The 19,239-nt window shown below is 41.4% G+C and overlaps 1 protein-coding gene and 1 pseudogene across 1 annotated transcript; both read right to left on the bottom strand.

The window, feature by feature from the left end:
- Positions 1 to 4,922: 4,922 nt before the first annotated feature.
- On the bottom strand, positions 4,923 to 5,644 carry LOC137777730 (small nuclear ribonucleoprotein-associated protein N pseudogene; annotated as a pseudogene).
- A 187-nt stretch (positions 5,645 to 5,831) lies between these two features.
- On the bottom strand, positions 5,832 to 6,058 carry LOC137777969 (SNRPN upstream reading frame protein-like). The gene has a single exon (XM_068564968.1). The coding sequence runs from the start codon at positions 6,056 to 6,058 to the stop codon at positions 5,840 to 5,842; it is 219 nt and encodes a 72-aa protein (XP_068421069.1). The 3' UTR covers positions 5,832 to 5,839.
- Between the last annotated feature and the right edge of the window lie 13,181 nt (positions 6,059 to 19,239).

Below are 19,239 nucleotides of genomic sequence, written 5' to 3'. Positions count from 1 at the left end.
TTAAAGGCTTTAAATCCAGCTTTGCTTAATTTTACTAAATAAGATACCTAGAAAATAGAATCCCTTTTCCTCTCCATTGGTATAAGGGGAAAGCATTCCCCTGAATCAGTGCTCTTTCCACGTGGGAAGAAAATGTGATACATGGATGTCCGTGTCTGGTCTACTACTAAAATGTTCGTAACATCATTTAATGCAGATACTCTTCCTTTCAGATTTTTCAATTGAAGGACATGAGAAATAGGGGTTTTTTTTGTTTTCATTTAAGTTTTCTCTAAGCTCTAAAATGCAACATTTGGGATTTGAGAGACTCAAATAAAAGGCAAAGTATATCAGAAGTGTCTTGCTAAGTGCTATGTTGGTTTCTAAATAAACTTAGGAAAGAGCTTTATTCCGAACAGGATTAACATTCCTCTGGCTCACCTTCTGCAAACATAACTTGCTTCTGCTGTGGCACACTCAAAGGGGGAAAATATTAGACGTGAAATTTATAAAAGGTGGCACACAGAAAAAAAGGAATGCTTCAAAAAAAGCAATGCCTCTAAAAAGTAATATATTATTATTAGAGAAACAAGGTGATTGAGTGATGTCACTCATAACTTTTCTCCAACAGCTAGAACACCTGTTCCAACATTGTTTTTGTTCAGATTCGCTTTCTTTGTTTGGTAGAACTACTTACTGTAATAATAACTACATGAAGTCATTTACCAAGGTGACTAAACTATCTTCTGTTAGGGTGTCAAACCGCCCCAAACTGGAAGACCAAATAAGAGTCTGGATGTTGGACTGAGAAACAGTCTTACTGTGAAAGACTGATGTCTATGCTCATCCTTACTGTACATGCTCCCAACGTGGGCCTCACTGCCTTTGAGAAATTCTCACCAAGGCCCAAGGACCAGTTTACAGATTGCTTTTCTAAGTTTTCAGTGAAAACAACCCAGACTGGAGTGAATCAACATGTTTAAAGGACTGTTCGGCAGCTCTTCTCTCTCCCTAGATCTCAGTGATTGTTACAAAGATGAAGGGTCCAGTCATTCCTCCACCTCTGAATTGTCATTTGACCTATGAGTTACTGTCATTTGACCTACGACCTATCATGTTACTGGGGCCCTATTTATTTCTATTGTGTGGGAAGAAATCCACCTTATTTATTATTGGGATCAAATATAGGCGAGAGACATAAATGTGGTTGAAAATTTACAAGTGTCTGGTGATCGATATTAATAACGATTTGGGGAATTATTTGGTAAAAACTTATTATTAATCAGTATCTAAGAATAGGCTTGGGGGTTGTAAACACACTTCTTATACCAGATTCCTGATTTATCCACGTATCTAATTTATATGCCTTAGAAATATATAGCCATCTCAATGCCATACGTCCTTGAAGCACTGACATCTGCTATTCTAGAAAAGGTTATTTCACATGGTTTTCTATTATAACACCTGAACTTACATCTTATTGGGATTCAATAGGGTTTCTAGAGTAGAGGGAATAATAATTCATGTCTGAAATTGGGGAGCTATGTCCCCCCTAACATCTCAAATCCAGTAATCTGTCAACTCTTCCAAAGTGCGACTTGATTCTTCCATTTCTTCCCTTCCCCATTTTCGCACCTCTGCTCCAAACCCAGATCACCGTTTCCAAGAATACTTAAAGGGCCCCCAACTCACAAATGGTCTCTTCCATCCTTCCTCACTTCAATCCATTTTCCGCAGAGCAGCCAGAAAAAATTTTTTCAAATGTTAATCAGATTATGTCATTCACTGCTTAAGTTTTGTTTTCAATTAAGCTTAGAATAAAATCCAAATTTCTTAACTTTGCTGATAAAGCCCTATAGACTTTGGTCCTTCTCATTCTCCAGCCACATCTTGTTTCATTTTCCCCCTTTCAAATAGTTCAGTCACAGGCATGTTTTTGAGCTCATGCCAAGTCTTTGCATAAGCCATCCCCTATACCTGGAATGCTGTCATCCCTGTCTGAGCTCTCAGCTCAGATGTCTCTTCCCCAGAAAGATCTTCCTTGATTGTCTAGTCTAAATTAGGTTCTCCTTACTACTTCTTCATAGAACCCATTGTACTGACCACAGTTTAATTATGAGTCTGTGTAGGCAATGTTTGATGTCCATCTCCCCTACTAGACTGGCAATTCATAAAAGCAATACACTTCATTTGTTTAATTTGTTCGGTATGGTATATCTGGTGCTTGTATACGGTCTGGCACATAATAAATTCTTTTGAAAAGAGGGAGGAAAGAAGAAAGAGAGAGAGGAGAAAAGAGAGGGGGAAAAAAGAAGGGAGGGAGGGAGAATGGAAGGAAGGAAGGAAGGAAGGGAGGGAGGGGGAAGGGAGGAAGGGAAGAGGGAAGGGGGGAAGGAAAAAAAGGTAGTCAAGCTAGCATATTTTCATTTTTACCCATTTTGTCACTGACAAGCAGTGTGACCTCAAGTAAGTCATATAACCACTCTGTGTCATCTTTCCTGCGTATAAAATGATTCAACCTCATCAGAGATAGGAAGGTAAGAGGGGAGCATTTGGTAGGCGTGCAATCTGCCCTCAAAAATGCAGACAGTTCCCTGCATTTGGGAGAAGGAGGAAAGTTGGAGTAGAAGGGAAGAAAACCTAGAAACAAGTTGGTCCTACTCTGGGTTGGGTCTCTGGGGGTACAGGAAGGGCAGGGGGACGAAATCCTGAGATAACTTTATTTTCCCAGAGCAAAGAAGACCTGTCCAGGGAGATAGCAAAACTATTGAACTTCCTCACCGCCAGCATTGCACAAACACCATGATTTTCCAGGGAAAGAGAGCGGTCCAGAAGAGGCCCTGGGAGGCCCTGAATGCCTGCTAGGTAAGAGTGAGGTGTGCCTCAGTGGTGAACTGCATCGCCTGGTGATTGTGGCAGGACTGACACATGCTCAGTGGACAGACGCCCAACCAAGGGCAGATGCCCTGCCCGCTCCAGCCACCCCCGTCGCCTTGGTACTACTGAAGGCCCCAGAAATGAGGGACAAGTTCGGGGATTTGACGGGAGGAAGCTGAAGTGACTGAGATTACGTTTCTGCCTCCTGCAGATTGGGGGCTTGAAATAAAAGGAGAATAATTTACGTAAAATAGTTACATATTCTTATGCACCTGAATTTGTGAGTTGAACTCCAAACCTGCCACATAATCATTTTGATTAATTTCCTTTGTCTTCCACCTCATTGACCATGCACTCTTTGTTCCCCTCATCCTTCACTCTTGTCTGATTCTCTGTCTCCATCTATCTTCTCCTGGTCTCTTCCTTTTGTTCTGCTCTCTTTCTCCAGCATTCTCCTCCAGACATCTCCTTGGTATCCTGCACTGCCTTCCAGCCCACGGTATCCAGAGCAAGAGAAACTGAACCCTGAAATGGTCACACAGTCTGGTCTCTGCCTTCATCCTGGGCCCTCCAAGCTCTGCTGCCTCAGTCATGTTTTCCAGTGTTTTTTAACCTCTTGTTCTCACCTGCTCCCCAAGTGGCTTTTCTACAGTATTTTTTTTTTTTTTTCCTTTTCTCTTAGGACTCCTCTGTGATTTTGCTAATAACATTTCCATTGAGCAAAACAGCTTATAAAGGAAAAGGAAAGAAGGACCTCTGTGCCTGTGAGATAATGGCCAAAATTCTTTGCCTGACTTTCAATACCTTCCCGGAATGGAAGATTCTATGCCATCCCTGCCCCCACTAGAAGCCTTTCTTTCCATATGGACCTGGATCTTCAGCAATTCATATATCTCTTAATCTTATCTAATTCGCTGCTTTTGCACAGTCCTTTCCCCTACCTAAAGTGGCCTCTCTCCTCCTCTTCACCTGTGCTAGTTTTATGTGTTAAGGAACAGCGGAAGACGTTCCTGAACACTTCCTGTCTACCCTAGCCCACATCATCACCCCCCCCCCTCACTCCAAAGCTTATATCCTTATATCCTGTATCCTTCTCTTGGACCCTATTCATGTACTGTCATATGAAGTCACCTATCTCTTTACCATATACATTTTCCCTCCTGAGTGAGATTATTAGATCTTCAAAGTTGGGAACTTATCTTTTATATTGATACTATTATTATTAACAATGAAAACAGTGTTACATATATAGCAGGTTCCTCCTTCAAGATGCATCAAATGACATTCATTGAATGAATCCATGGTATCAACTGAATATATGTTTTTTAATTGAATAATGAGATGTGGAAGAAACAAAGCAAGCATGTATTGGATAAGTGAACGTCTGAAATGAAGCCAGCAGTCTGCCCAGATGTTCTCACCCATGGGGACAGTTCCACAGTTCCAAGTCACAGTTGGATGGTATTTACAAGGCTTAATACCATCCTTACTGACTTATCTCAAGTTTTCACTGATATCAGAAATAAATGTTTTTGTCATGGAGCCTAATTTAAAATTCTTGGCATATAGAAGCATTTTATTCATAAAATGACTGCATATAATTATTTCTTTTGTTTTAATATAATTTAACTCAAAGTTACCAGATAGAGAGCATTAGATTTTTCTGATGGCCTAGTAAAGCCAAGTGCATTTCAGAAACAAATCTGAGCCAGAGGGCATTATTTTATAGATGAGGACACGGGGGTGCAGAGAGCCTAATAATATGTCCCCCAAACACAGAGCTAATTGGTGAAAAGATCTGGTCTAGAATACAGATCCCTTGAGTCCCCATACCATATTCTCTTCTACATCCTGCCGCCTCTATTAGTGAAAGAATGAAAGGACATTCTGCAATACAGACAACCCCCCAATTTTTTTTTGTACAACAGTACCTCACAGTGTAATTGATCTATGAATTTATTAGTTAATATGAATGCAGCAGAGGGGACAAAAAGCTCACAAACAGTCCACACATTTCACAAGACACATTGCAGGAAAAAAAGTGACTAAGAAGGATCAATAGTATCCTAGGGTCTTGGTGGATGCATTCCTGGGGGAGATGGACCTCTTATTCCTGGTGGAGGGGGTCTCATTCCTGGAGAGGCATGCCTATTGGCGTCCATCGAGTAGGAGGAAGCCCAATTGGTGGGCCCATGGGTGGTCTCATAGCAGGTGGAGGAGCCATAATTCCTGGAGGTGGGGTTACTCGAGCAGCAGGTGTAGGTGCAGTCCCCCGTTCTGGTGGATACTGAGCTGGGGCTCCAGCAATGCTGGCAGTAGCAGGAACTGCAGCAGCTGTGACAGTGCCTCTTCCCTGTGGGGTCATTACCTGTTGGGATGGGCCCCCAACCCCTCAGACAAGGCCTGCTAATCCAGCAGGAGCCTGGGGCATTGGAACACCAGTTGGAACTCCTCTGCCAGCTGCGCTACCAACCCCAGGGCCTCCTGCAGCTCCAGCAAGTGGTATCCAAGCAATGCCAGTATCTCTGGGGGTGGGTCCCTCCACAGTCATGGAAACCAAGTTCTCCCCATGCAGCAACACCAGACCCAAAACCTGCTTTTCTTCATGCTCTGGCTACTTAGCATTCTTTGGCTTGATCTTCCTGAACTCATCACACTTGCAGAGGATCAAGTTCATATGCTTGTCAAAAGCCTTAAAGGTGCCAATGAAGATCTGGTCATCTTGCAAGATACATCTCATCCTATAGTAAATGTGCTGTAGTATCTTGCTGCTCTTTCCCACAGTCATGATTGCTTTTCCACCAAATCCAATGTCCAGAGGAAAGTTTCAGGATCCCTAAGACCTAAGGGAAGGCTACAGATCAAGGTATGACGCAGGTTCTCCTACAAATAATGCAAGCTGGGGTGGAAGCTTCGAATAGTAGATAGAGCCTGTTTTTTTTTTCTCTCTTGGAATCTGCTACCTGGGCATTCCAATACTGCTTTAACCACCTCTTGGTATCTCAGCTAAGAATGCCTGTCTCAGTTCCGCCTGGAAATCCACCACAGGTACTTGCTGCTGCTGCTGAGATCGCCGTGGGTACAGGTGACACTCCTGGTTGTTCAGTGAGGCTGTTCTTCTCCGTTTGACTTGGACTTCTACCTCTGGCACGTGCTGTTCTGTGGTCCATCTCAGGTGTAAACGGTCCCTGGCCCACTCCATCGCGCCTCTGGCCGCTCTTCAGAATACAACGTTAGGCATCTCCGGTGGCCGCCCCACTCTACGCTGCCTTTGCTGAGGGGCCACCAACTAATAGGCTGGCTCTCCCCGCCAATTTTTTAAATGCTATAAAAGACTATAGCATAACCTATATCATGCTGTGTGTAGGAGAAGCATAATTCCCAGCACCCTAAGCAAATCCCTGTGGCAGCTCCTCTCAACACAGGCGGGATTGAAATTGATGTAAACTTGTGATCCAGGACTAGGTGCACATGGGACAGCCAAGCTGAGCTGAAGTCGGTGCCAAGACTTCAACCACGAAGGCGCGGGAATGGCCAGGTTGAAATCAACCACCTCCACCTCACATTTGCTTTGTCTTTGAAGATCCTCAAGTAGCCATCCCTCCTTAGTCAAGTCCCTCATCTGACTTTAAACTTGTCTCAGCTGTGTTAAAAGGAGGCCCAACGGCCCAGTCCTCCAATGTCACATATGTACCTATTATCAGTGGCCTGCTGGTGACAAGAACTTAATCCACTAACACAGGTAGGTGATACAGAAAAACAACAACAACAACAAAAACTTGGCTAATTAACCAAAAGATTGGATTTCATAGCCGTTTGTTGTTAGCTAACCATGTGGATTTGATTCAGTCTACACATTTGTATCAAAAGGGGGTTGGAATAGAAAAATGCTTTTCATATAGTGTTCCCAGGAACACTGGGGTCTCCCAGAGGGACCGCTATGGCTTTATCAGCCGAATTATCAGGTTAGGCATCCACATCTCCCCAACATGTCTTCAATCAGAGCTGTTCTACTTTAATCTACATTAGTATCCTGCTTATGCTTAATCAAAAAACAATCCTGTGGGAATTCCCTGGCGGTCCAGTGGTTAGGACTCCGCACTTTCACTGCCGAGGGCGCAGCTTCAATCCCTGGTCGAGGAACTAGGATCCTGCAAGCTGAGCGGCGTGGCCCAATTAAAAACAGAAAACAAAAAACAAAACAAAGCAAAAGCCCCCCCCCCACACACAAACACAATCCTGCTTTAAAAACAATAGTAATAAAAACAAAATTGCATTGTAAATCCACATGTTCTCCAATCTATGAGATATCTGGGGGCAGGCTGGGCCTCACGGAGCCTTTAAATCATACCAGGTAGGTCTGAGCCTGCCTGGGGTCAGTCTGTATTGGTGAAAGTGCCCACCACAGAAACTGAAAGAAGCCCTCTTCCCCTTGAGGGCCCTCTAGGCCATAAGTTACTGAGGATTCTAATTCATCCAAAGGTTATAGATGAAATAAATTCCTTTTCTCTGTTGCTTAGACATATCGTGAAAAAGCTCTGGGGTCTTAACAAGTGTAATTCAGTTCAATTCAATTCAATTATATTCTATCCATTAACTTAGTACTGTTATGCGTTGAGGCAGAGATTTGACATTTTGTTGTTGTTGTTTATTTTTGTTACTGTTTTTTTCCAAACTTACCCCGGAAACTGTAGCTTCTACATCTCCCTGTGTAAGAAAACTTAGGGACTGATGTCCTTTTTTCTTTTACATATTTCCATTAAATTCTTCCAATCTTTATTTAACACCAACTGAGCATCCATTACCAAACTAGGTGCAAGGAGAAAAAAGTCTAAAAGATACAGTCCTTGTATTGAAGGATTTAGTGTGTATCTGAGAGAAGAAACTTCCACACACAACACCAGCAGGTAACAAAGGAAGAGTGTTAGATTAGCTACAAACACCTGCCACAGGTAAATGCTAAATTTGCTCGGTAGTTTGCAAGGGGTGAGATTGGGGCAAGCTGAAGTTTTCAGAGGTTTGTTACTGTTTGTTGAAGGGCTAAAAGGATTTGGACACAAACGGAGAAACACCCCTTATGGGAAAGGCGAGAAGGTAGAAGACAAGCCCCAAGGGGCACTAAGAGGACCAGCTGCTTTGGAGGGAGAGCCAACTATGTCAGGGAACCCGGTACCCAGCCTCCACCTTGGTGGAGGTTGCTGGTCAAATAACTTACCTGCTCTGGATCACAACCCAGCATCTTCCAATGGAAATCAGCTTCTGGTCTCCTAGGTATCTCGAAGACACATCTCCCTTTAAATGTGTTTAATGCTTGCCACATGTTTAGTGCTCACTACCTGAGAGAGAGGCACACGTTATTATTACCATAATCATGGTTTACCACCTGCCTGCCTCACTTGAACCCATTACTCATGCCATCCCTCTCCCAGGAGGAGCCTTTTGTCATCTCCCAGGGTTCAGGTATCTGCTCTTTGCAAGACGAATTGAGTAAATGTTAAATTTTAAAGTGACCACTTCCAAATGCTTGGGGGAACATAAAAGGGACAATGGTATTCGCTTTGGATTCCTCAGTAAATATGCTTAGTTTTCAGGAGTAGAGGGCGCCTGAGGGTGGGTCAGTGCTTTCTCAAAGGCAGTAGGAAACAGCCCACTGAGTGACTCAGGGAACACAAGTGCCAAATTCTCATCCAGAGTAGGGGGTCTTCCCACATGTGAACAATCTTCCACATTTTCCTATGTCTCCCATGATCTCTTTTTCCTAAGCTAGCCATGATAATCTGGGAATAAATTCACATTTTCTAAGGGAGAAATACTGCCAAGCTTGTTAATCTCATGCAGATGTGATGTTACTCTTACTATGTTGTAATATGGCTTCTTAAAAAACAAGTTGGAAGGAGGTGGGGGGAGAAAAGCCCACCAAAAAAAAAAAACAACAAATATTCGCCAACCCATATGGTCAGTAATTGCTGTTTAATAGTCCTCCTATTACAAACCTAAGAGGCAGCAGTCTGAATTACCAGTAGAGTATTAATAAACAGGAATGAGTTAATAGAGCATAAAGACCTTCTCGTGGAACAGTGGGGGAGTTGAATATTCTTTTCTTCAGTCAGCTGTAAGTAATTACTGCATGGTGTGCTTCTGACTATTACCATAACAGAGCAATTGGACGTGAAGAATGGATAATAGTACGGACACGGAGGTATTTTTAGAATATCAGCAGTGAAGCAGGTAACTGGCCTACTCCAGTAGAACCTTTAAATAAGTTTAGAAGACTTTTTTTTCCCCCTCTCCTTATGACATTTAGCCAGGGTAGAATTTTAAAAAGATCAATCTAATAAATTATTTAAGATAACTTTACAAAGAAGATGCCTGTGATATGTAAATAAGAAGGCAAGATGGGAGGAAGGAAAAGTCTAAAAAGCCCTGGTGGACGGGAGGCATCTAGCCGACGTTACTGTAACTACATAATCACAGGTTCCTTCCTGCTCCTCTGAGACTACAGCCCGGATGCGAATCTGCTTGACTGGCTCCCACTGGCTGTTCAGGTGAAAGTGAAAATATTCAAATCAGAGCTGTAACTATGATTGCTGGAGTTGTGGGTTTTCTAAAATTGAGTTAGTCATCCTTGGTGATTTAATGATGCATATCATTTATTTTAAAATATTATTACAGGGCATTGACTGAGCTGCGGCACCTTTTTTCCGGGAACTGGCCATTATTCAATGCGGCGGGGGATATCAGGGGCGGTGGCGAGCTGAGAGGCTGTCTAGCGGCACAACATATGTTCTCAGATGCAAACAGCTTGAGACTTTGATTCAGAAAGGGGTAATTTTGCAAATGCACACAAATATCATTTAAGGGATATTTCAAAAAAAATTTTTTTTTCAGGGTATAAGTCCTTCCTCCTGCCTCCCGGCTGCATGGGCCGATGCTGATTTTTCACTTTGCAGGTTGGTTAAGCATCATGGAGTGTTTTGGTTCTCAATCAAGAATATTCTTCCCAAGTGGTTCCAAAGTCCTGCGCTTGAAAATAAACGCGTGTCCTCTTTGTCTCCTAGCAGCATGTGTCCCAGCGTACAACAGCAGCTCAGGACAGAGCGAGGCAATGCCTTTGATTGAACAGTCCTATAGGTTTTAACCTGCCACTCGCATGGGCGGGAAGATTCCTTCAGTTTGCTATCTCCTTTGGGCAGTGCTGCCGGCTGAAGTCCAACAGGGGTGGTTAGGAGCCAGGACCCAAGTCCTCCTCCTGGCAGGATTCCTGCCCTACCTTGTGGCACAGGAGCTGAACCGAACATGAGCTGCCTCAGTGCAAATGACCCCCGGGTCCCACCTGAAAAGAAGGGGTGCAGCCATTGGGACAGGTGGCCATGCTTAACTGATCTCTGCCCACTGCTTTGAAGTCCTCTGACAAACAAACGTGTGTGAAATAAACACTGTCGCATTTATTTCTCCTGAAAAACCACATGATTGTGTCTGAGCTCCACCAGCCAGCATACTCTGATTCATCTAGACGCAGTCCCTTTCTTGATAAAAGACGCTGCAGCGCAAATTTACAGCTGGGGATTTCACCTGTTTCGCTGGTCGTTCTTAATAGAAGTCAAGGGCACACCTGTAGAGGTGTTGTTGTGACCCAGGGAGAGCAGCCGCTTCTCCGTGTGGCTGGGTTTGATTTACTTTTTTTTCCAAGTGTTTGAAAGGAGAATAGCTTTCTTTTCCTTAAGTCTATACAAAGATAAGGGCAAAAGAAAATCTGGCCAATTAAAGGCCAATTTTTTAATCAAATTGTTCACATAGGACCAAGATTAATGGTCATTTCTAGAAAGTCCTCAAGATCTCATGATCAAGGGCATTTCAGCAATCAGCACCTCTGTGTTTCTGACAGAGTGACATTTTAAGATACTTATAAGTGACTTTATATGTGAGCGTACTGTTTGTGGTCATGAGTGTGCCCCACTTGAACTTATATCACACCCCAATGAATCATGAACTTCCCAAGGGCATGGGCTGCACCTTTGGGGTTTATACCAAGGGTTGCGTCGTATCCCAAGGACCAGCACAAAGACTTCCCAGGAAAGGATATCATCAACAAAGAGGGCTGTCGCTATTTTAGACCTAGAAAACCCTCTGGGGAGCAAAAGAATAAGAAGTTTCTCCCAAGAGTGAGACTAAGGGGGAAAAGAAGGCACCAACTCCTTTATGTCTCCAGTTATCTCTCAGAAGCCCAGGGGGAAAGAAATACCTGGAATTGTTAAGACGCCAAGTAGTTTCCGAGGCCACCATTTTACCTCTTCAGTGTTTCAGCTGGGACCACCCTGGTCAAGAATTCTTAGTATTTTCAGGTGTTCCCTTTGAAACAACTTAGGCCAACACTCCAATAAGAACCAATGAAAAGGTAAATTACTTAGAATTGAGTATTCAGCTCAATCTGGATAAAACTTTCCAGACTGGTTGACTTCAGCTGCCCTACTCATGGGTTATCATGACAGCCAAGAGAACTCACAAAAGAGCTTTTTTTTTCAACATTTGGTAAATGATCCTGTGAAGATGTCCAGTTATATGATAATGCATAGAACAGTGATAATAACATAGGTCTAAATAATCTCTGCCTACTTCATCAATTTCATCTCCTTACCACCCTTCCATGGACTTACTTTTAGTTCCTCCATCACCCTGAGCTTATCCCTGCTTCTGGGTCTTTGCACAGTCTGCTGCGTCTGCCTGGAAAGCATTCAGCCTCGGTTTAAATGTCATCTCCAAGAAACTACTCTTAATAGCTTTTCAGGCATCCTCTAAGTAAAACTCTGCTTTATTTTCTTCACAGCATTTGTACTAGTTGATATTTGTTTGTTTGTTTGTTTGTTTGCATGTGTGCTAGTTGAAATGTTCTCAATTCTTGACTGCCTCCCTGCTCTAATAACCATGCCAGGTGACATGTAACTGTGCATGTTATGTATGCTTAGCTATGTGACTTAAATTGGTTAACTGATGTTGGCAGGTGTGTTGAGAACAGAGCCTTTACATATGCTGTGTGTCTTGCTTGCACCCTGGTGCTCCTGCCTTTCCCTATAAGGAAAATACATCATAAATAACCACTTTTGAAGGAGAATGAAGAGACTCTGAGAACAAAACTGAACCTAGTCAGAGGCCTAGAACCAAGTCCCCCGATGACCTGAAGTAGTGCTGCTTCAATCATTAGCAAGAAAATAGACACTTATTGTTTGAGCCTCTGAGATTTGGGTCATGTTATAAGGCTTGTCATTCATCATTAACGTGCCAATTGCTAGTTGATATAAAAATTATACCAGAAATGGGCTTCTGCTGTCAAAAAACTTTAAAATATGTATCATTTGGTTTGGGATTTTGTGGTAAGTAGAGAGAAAACTATAAAAAACTGTAATAAGAAGCTGGAAAAACAACCACCCATATACTGTAGTAACAAAATATTTGATAAAACTACTGACTACAATAACCTAGAAGGCAAAAAAAAAAGAAAAAAAATGTACTAAGTGTACCTGTAGCACTGGGCTGGGAAGTTTTTGAGGCAGAATGTTCAGAACATGGGTTGGCTGCTATTATCTGCGTTTGATAAGTTACTACAAGAAAGAGGTGAGCTTGGGAGAAAAATGGTTTGCAAGCAGGATTGAGGGGAATTGAGAGAACCTAGAGATTCTGGAAATTGTAAGTTTGAATCATTAAATCATTTCTCTCTATGTAAAGGTGTGGCCATCAGAACATTGCCGTAAAGACAAAGTCAAGAAAGTGGTTTGTCACACCCTTTTTTAGGACCCCTGAAAAGATTAAGGAAACAATTTATGACTCACAGATGACTAACACATGCAAAGTACTTGCACTTATATCTAGAAAGAAGCATGTCTCCAAAACAATTGTGGGTAAGGCATTTGGCACATGTAGTTGACTGGAATCATACATAGCAAATCCATAAAGTTTTTGAGAAAGCTGTATTGGAAAAATTTCCACCAGCTTGGATTTAAAAAAGACTATGTTTGAGATATATAAAGATCTCTGGCTCCCAAAATCTTACAGGTGGGAAGCAGGCTGAGAAATCATCCCAGCTGCCCAAGAAGGGCATATTCCCCAGTACTCATCAGAAAAGCCAAAGTTGAGAAAGGAAGGTGTTCTGAGAGCAGAGTGAAGACCCATGTATAACAGTATCTTGGTGATAAACTCCCAGGTGCAGAACCAGGGCCTAACCAAAGTATATAACAGCCTCTTTGTAGTGGAACCTGGCAGAATTTCAAACTTGATATAGACCAGTGACTTCTCTGTTTCTTTAGTTTTTTCCTTGTTGGATACAACTGTTGTTGTACAGTGTTGTTGGATACAATTTGTTTATCCTGTCCCTATTCCAACATTGTATGTTAAATGTGTGTGGGGTGGCTAACATGCAATTCAGTTCATAGATGTCCAGATCAAGAGCAGTTCCATCTCTACCTGACATGAATCATTTGAACCTGAGTGAGATTTTGTGTGTTTCTTGGGATGGCAATAAGTATGTCCCATATGCAGAAGGATCCTGAACAATTGTGACCATGAGGGTAAATAGATTGAATTATTTTCAATTCTTTATTTGCTTCCTATTATAAAATTATACATTTACACTTTTTCCCATAAAATTTGCAGTTCTTCTCACCTATGAATGAAAAATACTTCTCTGGTCCATTCATGTTGGGCTTGGTAGGTGAATTGTCTTGGTTAATGAAATATTACTAAATGTGACTGAAGCAGAGTTTTAGACTTCCTGGCATGCTCTGGCTTGTTCTCTTGCACTCCTGCCATTCCCCACGAGAAGAACATGCCCCAGGAAGCTGCTGGTCCAGGGAGAAACCAAATAGACAAGGGGGAAAGATCTGATACCAGCTGACAGTTTTGAGTCAAGATAAGCTGAACCATGCTAAGGTCAGTCACCTTCCAGCTGACTCACAGAGCTGCTAATAAAAAAATAATGCTTGGTACTTCAATTTAGAGATTTTAGAGTTGTTTGTTTCAAAGCATTACTGTAGGATAAATGCTCACTGATTACATGTTTGTTTATTAGCTGCCCTCATGGAAATGTAAGCTCTATGAAAACAGAAACTTTTTCTATTTTGTTCACATATGTATTTCAGTGGACAGAAACATTCTAGGCACATACTCATTGCACAATACATATTTTTAACTGAATAAATTAAAAACACATAGTAAGAAATTACCAATTCAACATGAGCTATCTACTAGAGCGCTATTTGGGTATACCATTTACGGAAAACTTAAGGTTAAATTCACAGTGGGCAAAGAATGGAATACCTATAGGAAAAGAAGCCATTTGAGTTCTTCAGAAGAAAATTTTAAAGATCTCCTTGAGTGGTGTTGTGGACGGCTGATAGAGAGACAGCTGTGATGACTGGAATAGTTTATTTGGTTGAGAAAAAAGGAGTTACTAGGAGACAATGTCCCAGTTGTCTTTATATCTGTCACTCCAGCACAAAGTGGGCTCTCAATACATGTAAGTTCAAATGTATTGACTTTCAGAGCTCATAGATGATATATACCCTACTTTGCCTTAAGTTATGAAAGATATTTACATGATAGCAAATAATGCAGCCTCTACTTACTTCTTCACTCGGCTGAAAACTCTCTAACTTGGGAGGAGCTTGGTTGTGCCTTTGGGATCAGCCTTGGAGAACATGGTACTCTTCTCTTTCCACAGATAAACAAACAAACAAACAAAAAAAACCCAAAACAGGAACTTCGCAGATATTCTTAACAGAATTTGTCTTTTAGCCTTTTATATTCTCCAAATCAACCCATTTTACTTTCTTATTCTTCCTTAGTAACCCTTTCCTTTAACCCAAACATCCCACCCTTAATTTAAGGCAGTACTTCCACTGAACAGTTTATTTCCATCCCAGCCCCTAGTATTTACTATATATTGTGCTGAAATCCTGGAGGTGAAACATTTGAGTAAGACATAGTTCTTGCTACCAAGGTGTCTATTGGAAAAGAAAGGCAAATAATCTGATTATGGTGCTTTAAGGTAAGTGCTACAGTTGAACAATACATCATGAGAACACAAAAGTAGGACATCTAAGTGATACTGAGGGACCAACAAAGCATGGAATTTGAAATGGAAGTAGGAGGTAAAGAATGAGGATAATGATGTGAGAGAAATTTCCCCAAACATGCTTTTGTTCATGCTTACATCCAATATAAAAAAACAAATATCAGTATATCCCTGAAAGAAAACTACTGAAAGATGACCAGATATGTACTCTTAGAAAAGGGAAAAAGGAGTTCATAGTCCTCAAAGACTCTTTCTCAGAGTATGGCATATACACCTTACCACAATCTCAAGAAAAGTGATAAAATGGCAAGAAAACGCAAAACAGCAATTATTCTGGGAAAAAGAAAAGCAGAATCTACTGACTGAAGCAGTTTGTCCACTTGTTAAAAGTGCTTTGTTTTTTTCAAAGGCACTTGGAGTCAGTAAAGAGAAATTAAAAAGCAAATGAAGAAAGTCTAGACTGTAAAAACAAGACCAAATTGTATAATAAAGGAGAAAACAGGATGGAATTTGGTCTGACATAGCAAGGGTGTGAAGGGACAAAGGATCATCAGAGTCTGGAACACTTTATAGAAACTAAAAAAATAAAATAAAATCTTGTGGGTTGATTGATTGGACAAGATAAGGTGTCCTGAGGCCAAGGGTTCAAAAGTTTATGTGGTCGATTCTAAAGTTTTCTTAGTAGATGTCATTTTTTAAGATAGCTGGAAAACTTTTGGTTAATTATATTTGTGAAGTAAATGTATATCCCCCAAAGTGCTTGTTTTATGTCTGCTTTCTATTTTTTAATCTCTCATATCTGTCAGGACTAAATGGTGCCAATGACAGTACAAGTTAGTCTTTGAATGATATTTATCTTCCCTTCTCTCTTTATCACTCCACTCCAGCTGATCGTCCCACCATCCTGAAGGGATATGCAGAGTTGGTGTTCTAATAGAAAATCTTATTCTAATATTTCCCGAAAAGAACTTGTTTCTCAGGTAGGTATATGTCTTTTTGGAGGAAGACAATTTTAGTAAGAGAGCATGGAATCTCCTAGACAACTTTTCTTTCAAGGGACACATTAATAGGAACTCTGCCACACTTCTTTATTAACTGAGATACAAATCATGGAAAACCATAGATAATTCCCTCCCAACCACAAATTCTAATATGAAAACGATAAATAATTGTATGATTCTTTTGACAGAAACTGAAGGCAAATCAAAGAATGTTGCAAATAGGCAGATGCCATAATTACATTCTCTTCTTTTAAAGTTTTTTATGATCGTCAACACGTCATAATTGTTATTTTTCATTTATATATTTTTGTCAATGGTACAAAGAAATAAAATATAACTGAAAATACATACAGAGGAAAAATTCTTTGAAAAGAATGTGCCTAGTTGAAAATAGCTTATACTTTTGATCTGCATAACAAATTGGGTTGGGTAGGGTAGGGTAGGGGCGGGAGGTAGCCAGTCAGAGCAGATAAGAGGATGGTCTTTTAGTCATGAATGCCTGGGTAGAATCTGACTCATTAGCTATAGGATCTAGGGCAAGTCAGTTAACATCTCTCAGGCTCAGTTTCCATCATTTGTAAAACAGGTATAACAAACCTACCTCACAGGCTTGCTGTGGGGACTAAATGAGGGAAAATAAAGGCCTTGGTACATAGGACTAAATAAATAAGTCTGTAATGCCAGGTAGAATTAGTATTGCAAAAGTGTTACTTTTTTTCCCCACTTGACATGTGAGAATCCTGAGAGAGAGAGAGAAATTTAACAGACATAGGTGTCCATACAAGGAAGGTAGAGGACCATACTACTGACCACACCAAACTTTCTCTTTGAGCTTTTAATATTCAGAGGCAACTGTCCATGTTTAGCACTTATAATCAGAAAAAAAATCCATTAGAAAACTATGTACTGATGTCATTTTAAACTTAATTACTGAATATCTTTTTAACAAATGTGCCAATCTAGTTACAATCTTTCAAAAATACAGTGAGTCATAGTCAGAGCGTTGGCAGGGCCCTGAAAGGTCAGACTCAATCTACAGGGTAGCTCACTGTAGTTTCTCCCCCCGCTCGCCGGCCAACTCTTACCTAATGACATAATTAAATGGCTATAAAGTTCCATAATTCTTGCTCCTTTAATTAACTGGAGGAAAACCTCTTATCTTCTCAACGTGGAAGATACTGCTCTTTCACTTTGCATAAGTTTCAAAAGGCTAATATTCAAACTCTGTAACAATTGCAAATAGCGCTTCTTATTTTAAAAAATAAATATGTAAGAATTTGAGCATAAGTGCAAACTTTCAACCAACTATATAAATCACCAGCTAGAATTGGTCCTGTATATCTTGTTGTTGGTTTTCACCAAACATTGTTCTAGATAATAAATATAAACTTAGCAGAAGTCCAAATCCCTGAATCAAATAATCCTTTGAAAGCTCTTTTGGACTCAAGAAGTTTGGCACTAAAACCCTTCCACAGAGGCTCAAGGTCTTTACAAAGAAAAAGTGTGAGCTTGGGACCAGACACAGAATACACGCTGTAAGGTTGCAAATTTTACAAAAGTTTCTTGAAATCACTTCCATTGTGCCTTTGACCTTCCATTAACTTAACAGCTCTAATTCAAGCAGAAGTTGAAATTATCTCTACTAGATGTATAATGAGGGGATGGCCACATAAAAGAAACCCAGTGGAGCCACCTAGGTAGAAAGAGGAAGGAAGAGAATTTATATTCTATAAACTATTATTACTTCCCATGTGACAAAGGCAAGACCCAGAAATTTCTTTATGTTCCCCAAGAAAGTACTCAGGAGGGGCTGAGTTGAGCAGGGTGGGCTTAGCATGGGGGATTGTGATAAAAGGTAGGGTGCCTCCTCAGCTGACACTCCGGGCGGACTTTCCAGGACAGGGGCTGGATATTATGTGGCAGAGACTCAAAAAGCATCAGCAAAAACTGAGACAAGTCAGAGGCACCTAGGGGTTTCTAAAGTACTGGCCACATAACAGGAGAGCAGGTCCCGAGCCAAACCTGATGTTGACACCTGCAGGGCAAGAGCATCCCTTCCCAGGAGAGATCCTGCTACAGAGACCTGCAGGGCCAGACACAGGACAAGGACCCAAGCACCCCTTCCCTCTGCTCCCATGGAGACAGAGCAGGCCCCTCGGCAGAGATGTGTCTTAGGGCTGGGAAGGTTGTGCACAGATGTGAGGTCCAAGGCATCACCCTCACCTGGAGAACCATGTTCCCTGGTGCAGGCCACACTGATTTGGAGGAAGGGAGCTTTTCGACACTGGTCATCTCAGAAGAGTGGCCTCTCTTCACAATTCATTCTAAGTTTAAGTCTGTGTTAGCTATAGCCTTGTGTCTCAGACACCAGGACATCATCTTGAGGAAGAGAAAAGTGAGGCTGCGGGGGGCAATCTGAAAGAGTGAGCATTTTCCTAAAGGGACTAAGTCTTTCAAAGAAGCCTCTATAAGCCATCGTAACTTGGACTAGTCTGAATGTTAAAATGAAAGGAGACTAACAAACCAGAAGTGACTGAAGTATTGCTAATGGATAGTAAGTTGTTTTTACCATTCAATGAAGTGGAATTACATGGGCCAGATCAGAGTTTCTAGAAATTAAAGGGCAGCATTTATTTTCTGCATATTTGAGCATAGCATAAAGAAATTTCCAGCTCCATTGTGTGTGTGTATGTGTGCATGTGTGTGTATGTGTAACATAAGACTAGAGGATTGTATTCTAAACATAATCATGGTTTTTTTCTGCATAATGATATTACAGATGTTTATTTTTTTTATTTTTATTTTTTTTTTAAAGATTTATTTATTGATTCATTCATTGATTGATTGCTATGTTAGGTCTTCGTTTCTGTGCGAGGGCTTTCTCTAGTTGTGGCAAGTGGGGGCCACTCTTCATCGCGGTGCGCGGGCCTCTCATTATCGCAGCCTCTCTTGTTGCGGAGCACAGGCTCCAGACGCGCAGGCTCAGTAGTTGTGGCTCACGGGCCCAGTTGCTCCGCGGCATGTGGGATCTTCCCAGACCAGGGCTTGAACCCGTGTCCCCTGCATGAGCAGGCAGACTCTCAACCACTGCGCCGCCAGGGAAGCCCAGATGCTTATATTTTTGATTTTTCACTTTTCACTGAGAGGAGCAATTTCTCTGCAAGGAGCACGTATTAGCTGTTTAAAATCAAAGATGGATAAATGCTACTTTTAAATCATTTGTTTATATCTTCTAGTTGTTTTTGTCTAAACCCCAGCTGTTTTTAAAATCACGTGAAGTATGTGGTCAGTCAGTCCTGTTTCTGTATATGTATAATA

The sequence above is a fragment of the Eschrichtius robustus genome, chromosome 15, assembly GCF_028021215.1.
Source record: "Eschrichtius robustus isolate mEscRob2 chromosome 15, mEscRob2.pri, whole genome shotgun sequence".
NCBI lineage: Eukaryota > Metazoa > Chordata > Mammalia > Artiodactyla > Eschrichtiidae > Eschrichtius > Eschrichtius robustus.
The sequence above is the reverse complement of the archived record's forward strand: the minus strand, read 5'-3'. Positions and strand labels throughout refer to the sequence as shown.

Excerpts from the sequence above, each read along its gene's own strand:
- LOC137777969 (XM_068564968.1), bottom strand. The coding sequence starts at position 6,058 with ATGGAGTGGGCCAGGGACCGTTTACACCTGAGATGGACCACAGAACAG.